The 8,042-nt window shown below is 43.5% G+C and overlaps 1 protein-coding gene across 1 annotated transcript in view; it reads right to left on the bottom strand.

The window, feature by feature from the left end:
* Window positions 1–1,938: 1,938 nt before the first annotated feature.
* The window catches only part of stard15 (StAR-related lipid transfer (START) domain containing 15), a 142,209-nt gene continuing 136,105 nt past the window's right edge, over window positions 1,939–8,042 (bottom strand). Inside the window, exons 5-6 of the mRNA XM_078551242.1 lie at window positions 4,371–4,423; window positions 1,939–3,414 (exon numbers count right to left, since the gene is read on the bottom strand). Coding sequence (XP_078407368.1) covers window positions 3,184–3,414; window positions 4,371–4,423 — 284 coding nt within the window. The 3' untranslated portion in view covers window positions 1,939–3,183. The remainder of the gene's footprint in view (window positions 3,415–4,370; window positions 4,424–8,042) is intronic.

Genomic DNA, 8,042 nt, shown 5'->3' with positions numbered 1-8,042 from the left:
TCGTCATGCATTAGCTTAGGCAGTGAACATTGGAGATCATTGTCTGAGTCATTATCTAAATGGTAAGAGATTGCAGAGCTCTGAGATTCAGAGGGATCTGGGTGTCCTAGTGCATGAATCACAAAAGGCTAGTATGCAGGTACAGCAAGTAATTAGGAAAGCTAATAGAATGTTATTGTTTATTATGAGGGGAATGGATTACAAAAGTAGTGAGGTTATGCTTCAGTTATACAGGGCTCTGGTGAGACCACATCTGGAGTACTGTGTACAGTACTGGTCTCTTTATTTAAGAAAAGATGTAAATGCATTGGAAGCAGTTCAGAGAAGGTTTACCAGACTAATACCTGGAATGGGTGGGTTGTTTTCTGAGGGAAGGTTGGACAGACTAGGCTTGTATCCACTGGAGTTTAGAAGAGTAAGAGGCAACTTGATTGAAACATGTAAGATCCTGAGGGGCTTTGACAGGGTGGATGTGGAGAGGATGTTTCCTCTTGTGGGAGAATCTACAACTAGAGGTCACTGTTTAAAAATAAGGGGTCACCCATTTAAGACAGAGATGAGGAGAAACTTTTTCTCTCAGAGGGTCGTAAGTCTTTGGAGTTCTCTTCCTCAAAAGGCGGTGGAAGCAAAGTCTATTAATGTTTTAAGGCAGGACTAGATAGATTATTGATAAGCAAGGGGGGTGATAGGTTATTGAGGGAGGCCAGGAATGTAAGGCTGAGGTTACAATCAGATCAGCCATGATCTTATTGAATGGTGAAGCAGGCTTGAGGGGCCGAGTGGCCACTCCTGCTCCTAATTCGTATGCTTGTGTTCGTAGAGTCTAGACAGTGAACGGTGAATGCCATTTCGTTATGGAACATCACTGTTGAGCCCGATTTTAACCTCGCCTAATATCCATATGGATGCCAATCAGGTTTGAACCCCATTTCCTTCTTGCCCCAGCTCAGGTGCACAGAGACCATTTGTAGCAACTAAGCTGCTGCTCTGACTAACATCAGCTATTCATCATGGAGCAGCTAGTGAATATGAGCATGAACATTGGGAACAGGGCAGACCATTCAGCCTCTCAGGCCTAATCCACTATTCAGTTATATGGCTGATCAACACATCAACACATCAACTCCATTTACCACCCTCCCCCCCCCACTTAGCTTCACATCACATGATACCCTGACCTAAGGAAAGGTTATTGAGCTCAGTCTTGAAAGTTCCAATTGCCCCAGCATCCTCAGCCTTTTGGGGCAGAGATTCCCAACTTTCTTCAACCTTTGTTTGGAAAAAGTGCTTCCTGATTTTGCTTCTAGTTGGTCTGATTTGAATTTTAATATTTTGGTCCCTCATTCCTGATTCTTCCACCAGAGGAACTTGTCTCTCCATTTCTACCATAGCAAGTGGAACTTTTTGAACTCACTCAGATTACCCACCCATCTCCAACACTCAAGGGAATACAAGCCAGCTTTATGAAACCTGTTCTCATAACTTAACCCTCTTATCCCCAGGGTCATTCAGGTAAATCAGCACTCCAGCCCCTCCAAGGCTGTTACATCCTTGCTGAGTGAATGCAGTTACTCCAGGTGGCTTCCACCCAGGGTTTTATACAACTGAAGCTCTCGTTTATAGTTCAAGTCACTTCCTCCCATCTGTACCCCATATGTGGCCATAACCCCTGCTGCAGCTGGAATACATTTACCAAATGAGACATTGAGAGCTCTGCAGAATATTTCTAACAAATTTGTATATTTCCTCTACATGCCATGCTGTGATCTTAGAAAGACACTGCACATGGTCAAAGATCAGAAATCACATGCTGAACTGCCAACTCTCTTGTCAGAACAGATGGGTGGGGAGGTGGGGGTTGGGGGTGGGGGTTGGGGCGGGGGGTGGTGTGGGGAGGTGGGGGAGGTGGGGAATAATCAACCAAAGGCCCAAGTTGGAGTTTCTGACATTAACATGCACTTGCATTATTGACCAGGAGCAGGAGAATGCAATTGCACAGAGTCACTATTTAGCTTGTTAAGTGTCCTGGTATTGTGCTAACTGTATCATTAACACATGATTGTATGAACATGGAATCATCTGAACAGATGAAGTCTAACAGGTAATGTCTATTTGAAACTATACTTTGAAATATTGCTGGGATCATTGCCAACTTGGCTCATGATGAATTGTACCAGTCATGTCCTACTGGTCAAAAAGCATTGTTTGCTGGGATGATCTGGTTAAGGATACCATCCATTGATGATAATATAATGAGAGCCTGGGATCTCACAACAACAATTAATATCAAAATTTTGTAACATTGTTCCATTTTTCATTTTAAACAATATTGTCACATCGTTAGTATGTTTACATTCATAAATACCAAGGTTTCACCTGGAATTTAGAATCACTACCAAAATATAAGTCAGGAAGTGCCTACACTTTCTAAACTAACAAGTAGGAGCAGCTGAACAATAATAATGCAATTTGGGGTTTGGATTGTTCTTGTAGCTCATATCATTTAGTTAGAGTTCTGTGTCACTCCTCGTGCATCCTAAAAAGTACTTTGGTGAGGATGAACCTACCAAGAGGTGTCTCTGAAGGAGTCTGATTGAATGCTGAAATCTGTAAGAGTTTTAAAAGAGGCAGTATCCCTTTTCACATTGCAGTTACTGTTTACTGGGGCTCTGTAATGAAGGCAGCACCCAAATGTAGCCAAGGCTCAGTGGGAATGAGCTCAAATGGCTTATTTTGTGGTGAAAAACAATAACAAACACAATGATGCAGCCGGAGCACATTCCATCCACATACAGTGACTGAGCTAGTATTATCTGCGTCATACGTCAGTGCAGTAATGTGGAGGAAACCCACTGCCCTTCGAGAGATCTGAGCTGGAAAATGTAGATAGAACCTTTTCAAGTTGCTGCCTATTTAAACCAGTTCAATGTCCATTGGTCATTCTGGTCCGACCTGCAATATTTAATTTTCAATACATAAAGACACCACAGAACTGTTTAATAATCTTAAAGGTTGTGTTATATGATTTCATTGGTGTCTGTTTCGGTTGTGTCATTTCGTGAGGCTAATTTGAGACTTGGTTTAGATATGCCACTGAACTTAAAAGGGATACTGAGTCTTTAATTCCCACAGAAATGATTCTATCTCTTGCTGTTTTTTAAATCCCCTGTCTTTGTTTGTCTGTTATGATTCTTTAGAGTAGCTATCCTCCTCATCGCTGATGTGAACTTTCTCCTCCGACAGGCTGCTCTCATCGATATTCTCTAGTGATGATGCGTGCTGCAGCGATAGTTCTGAAAGGCTGACACTAGGCAGAGTGTTCTGCTCCGGATACACCCATGGCTTGAAATGGGGATTGTGCTTCTGCTTCCATTCAGGGTATTTCAGACAGGCTTTGTAAATCCGCTTCATAGCCTGAATGAAACAGAAAGAAAATGGCAATTATACTAGACACTGCCAATCACTTCCTTTTGACTGGAATTACTTGAATTAACTGCAGGAGGTAATTTTGATCCCAGTTTTCTGCCCCTCTTCTACTATTTGAAGGGACAGTTCCTGAATTTCTGGCTCCACTTCAGTCCCATGGGCTTCTGATCATTGGCCACCCAGTGTGGAAGGGAGTGGGCAAGTCAGAGGGACCTCCTTGTGGGTCTGTTTCTTGGTCAGGTCAAGGTCACTTTCTACAGGATCAGGTTGGTCCATGAGAGTGGTCATTCTGGCTGCCTGTGTCTCTTCTGGAGGCTCTCTTTGCCCAGGTGGTTCTGGAGAAGGGCTGGGAAGTGTCTGACAGCTTGAGAGCTTTTGTGATAGGTGGACATTGTCTGAACTGGACTATGCAGCAGTGGATACTAATGGCATTATTTAAATTTTATTCTGGCCTTTTGTGCATCCTGATTTCAATCTCTTCACAACCATGGCTGTGCCTTCAAGTTCCAAGGCCCTAAGTTCTGGACTTCTCTCCCTAAACCTCTTCACCTCGCTCCTTTCTAATGCACCTTGTAACTTACCTCTTTGCCCATGATTTTGGTCACCTGTACTTATATCACCTTTTGTGACTCAATGACAAACTGTTTGATAACACTCCTGTGTGAAGTGCTTTGGGTTGAGTTACTAGATTAATGGTGCTATATAAATGCAAATTGTTATTGTTTCAAGGTTTCCTTCTGGTTTGTGATTAAATTCTCTTATTAAGGTGGGGCAATCATGTCTGGTTTTCAGTTGGTGACACAAGGGCAAATCATTGTTCCTTGTCGATTATTTGAGAAAAGAACATTCGTTTTCTGCTAATAAAAATCTAATCATCTCAAACCCAACTGAGGGAATCATCACAAACTGTTGCAAAGTGCCTGGTGACCACACTTATTCCTTACCTTGGGAGCTACAAATTGAGAAACTCTATTCACAACCCATTTTGGTAATGACCCTGTAAAATATAAAGAGAACAATTAAAAGAGAACAAAAGAAGGGGATTTTAATCACCCAACAACGTCTTGCTGCCCATGATGTTTCCAAACTGTAACAATCATCAAATCCTCCCACGTCCTCCTAACAGAAATGAAAATTGATTTCTGCTGTGCAGCATAAAACTGCAAGGTTGAACTGGAAATGTAATCGCTTGGAAAATGCAATTAAAATCTCAACACCTTGCTCAGACTTTGATTTAACTGTGAATATAGGCTAGAAACACATTACAGCAGGAGAGGATATAAAGGAGAAAGGCAGATTGATTCTTTGCTGGATCCTTCACTGGAGATTTAGCTTTTACAGGTTAACCTTTCAGATTCCTCTTTCAGATACTGACAGTCTTTCATTTTCCATTTCCCTCCCTCAAGTTTCTCGGTTTCAATGTTTTTTTTATCTTCATTCTTTCAAGGCATGAGGGCCGTCCAATTGGGTAGCAGCTTCTCTAAGACAACGTCCTCCTGGGAAATGGGAGGAAGTCTCGCCTTAAAGAAATTAACACTCATAGACTCATAGACGTTTACAGCACAGGAGGCCATTCAGCCCATCATGTACATGCCTGTCAACAAAAATCTGACTGCACTAATCCTATTTTCCAGACTCCCACATTTCTCCTCAACTCCCCTCTTAGCCTCCTACCTTTTACCTTAAATCTATGCCCCCTGGTTATTGACCCCTCTACTAATGGAAAAAGTGCCTTCCTATCCACCCTATCTATGCCCCTCATAATCTTATGCACCTCTATCAGGTCCCCTCTCATAAAAACATAGAAACATAGAAAATAGGAGCAGGAGTAGGCCATTCGGCCCTTCGAGCCTGCTCCACCATTCATTATGATCATGGCTGATCATCCAACTCAATAGCCTGCTCCTGCTTTCTCCCTATATCCTTTGATCCTTTTTGCCCAAGAGCTGTATCTAACTCCTTCTTGAAAACATACAATGTTTTGGTCTCAACTACTTTCTGTGGTAACGAATTCCACAGGCTCACCACTCTCTGGGTGAAGATATTTCTCCTCATCTCAGTCCTAAATGGTCTACCCCATATCCTCAGACTGTGACCCCTGGCTCTGGACTCACCCACCATCGGGAACATCCTTCCTGCATCTACCCTGTCTAGTCCTGTTAGAATTTTATAGGTTTCTATGATATCCCCCCTCATTCTTCTGAACTCCAGCAAATATAATCCTAACCGACTCAATCTCTCCTTATATGTAAGTTCCGCTATTCCAGGAATCAGTCTGGTAAACCTTCGCTGCACTCCCTCTATAGCAAGTACATCCTTCCTCAGAACTGCACACAATATTCCAGGTGTGGTCTCACCAAGGCCCTGTACAATTGCAGCGAGACATCCCTGTTCCTGTATTCGAATCCTCTGGCTATGAAGGCCAACATATCATTTGCCTTCTTTACTGCCTGCTGCACCTGCGTGCTTACCTTCAGCGACTGCTGTACAAGGACACCCAGGTCTCATTGCACATTCCCCTCTCTCAATTTATAGCTATTCAGATAATAATCTGCCTTCCTGTTTTTGCTACCAAAGTGGATAACCTCACATTTATCCACATTATACTGCATCTGCCAAGCATTTGTCCACGCACTCAGCTTGTCCAAATCACACTGAAGCATCTCTGCATCTTCCTCACAGCTCATCCTCCCACCCAGCTTTGTGTCATCTGCAAATTTAGAGATATTACATTTAATTCCCTCATCTAAATCATGAATACATATTGTGAATAACTGGGGTCCCAGCACCGATCCCTGCAGTACCCCACTAGTCACTGCCTGCCATTCGGAAAAAGACCCATTTATTCCTACTCTTTGTTTCCTGTCTGCCAACCAGTTTTCTATCCATCTCAATACACTACCCCCAATCCCATGCGCTTTAATTTTACACACCAATCTCTTCTGAAAGTCCAAATAAACCACATCCACTGGTTCCCCCTCATCAACTCTACTAGTTACATCCTCAAAAAATTCCAGTAGCTTTGTCAAGCTCTCAACCTTCGCTGCTCCAAGGAAACCAACCCCAGCCTATCCAATCTTTCCCCATAGCTCAGACTCTCCAGCCCAGGCAGCATCCTGGTAAATCTCCTCTGCACCCTCTCCAGTGCAATCACATCCTTCCTATAATGTGGTGACCAGAACTGCACACAGTACTCCAGCTGTGGCCTAACCAGTGTTTTATACAGTTCCAGCATAACCTCCCTGCTCTTATAATCTTTGCCTTGGCTAATAAAGATAAGTATCCTATATACCTTCTTAACCACCTTATCTACAAGTCCTGCTACCTTCAGGGATCTGTGGATATGCACCAAGGTCCCTTTGATCTTCAGTACTTTCCAGGGTCCTACCATTCATAGTGTAATCCCTTGTTAGCCCTCCCCAAGTGTATTACCTCACACTTTTCTGGATTGAATTCCATTTGCCACTGCTCTGCCCACCTGACCAGCCCATTGATATCCTCCTGCAGTTTACGGCTATCCTCCTCACTATTTACCACCCTAAAAATTTTTGTGTGATCCACGACCTTCTTGATCATACCTCCTACATTTAAGTCCAAATCTTTCATGTACACCACAAACAGCAAGGGCCTCAGCACTGAGCCCCGTGGAACCCCACTGGAAACAGACTTCCAGTCACAGAAACATCCCTCTACCATCACCCTCTGCTTCCTGCCTCTCAGCCAATTTTGGATCCAACGTGCCACTTTGCCTTGGATCCCATGGGCTCTTACTTCCTTGACCAGTCTGCCATAAGGGACCTTATCAAAACCCTTGCTAAAGTCCATGTAGACTACATCAAATGCATTACCCTCATCAACACTCCTGGTTACCTCCTCAAAAAATTCAGTCAAATTTGTCAAACACGACCTTCCCTTAACAAATCCTTGCTGACTATCCCTGATTAATCTGTGTCTCCCCAAGTGCAGATATATTCTGTCCCTCAGAATTCTTTCCAGTAACTTCCCCACCACCGAGGTTAGACTGACTGCCTGTAATTTCCTGGCCTATCCCTTCCTCCCTTTTTAAATAATGGGACAACGTTAGTAGTCCTCCAGTCCTCTGGCACCTCACCTGTGGCCAGAGAAGATTTGAAAATTACTGTCAGGGCCCCTGATATCTCTTCCCTTGCCTCCCTTAACAGCCTGGGATACATCTCATCCGGGTCTGCGGATTTATCCACTTTTAAGGCTGCTAAACCCGCAAGTACGTCCTCTCTCTCTCTGTTAATTTCCTCTAATATTTCACAGTCCTCCACCCTGATGTCTATACCTGCGTCGTCCTTTTCCATTGTGAAGACCGACACAAAGTATTCATTGAGGACTGTACCCACGTCTTCCAGGTCCACACACAGATAACCTCTATGGTCCCTAATTGGCCCGACTCTTTCCCTAGTTATTCTCCTGCTCTTTATATATTTGAAAAACCCTTTGGGTTTTCCTTTATTCTACCCACCAATGCTTCCTCTTGCACTCTCTTAGCTTTCCCAACTTCCTTTTTAAGCTCCCCCTTGCACTTTTTATCCTCTAGGGACTCTGCTGTATTGAGTCCTTGGTATCTGCTATGTTGGGAGGCGATG

This window comes from Cetorhinus maximus, chromosome 10 (assembly GCF_964194155.1).
Source record: "Cetorhinus maximus chromosome 10, sCetMax3.hap1.1, whole genome shotgun sequence".
Taxonomy (NCBI): domain Eukaryota; kingdom Metazoa; phylum Chordata; class Chondrichthyes; order Lamniformes; family Cetorhinidae; genus Cetorhinus; species Cetorhinus maximus.
Note: the sequence above shows the minus strand (reverse complement) of the source record. Positions and strands in the feature narration are given on the sequence as shown.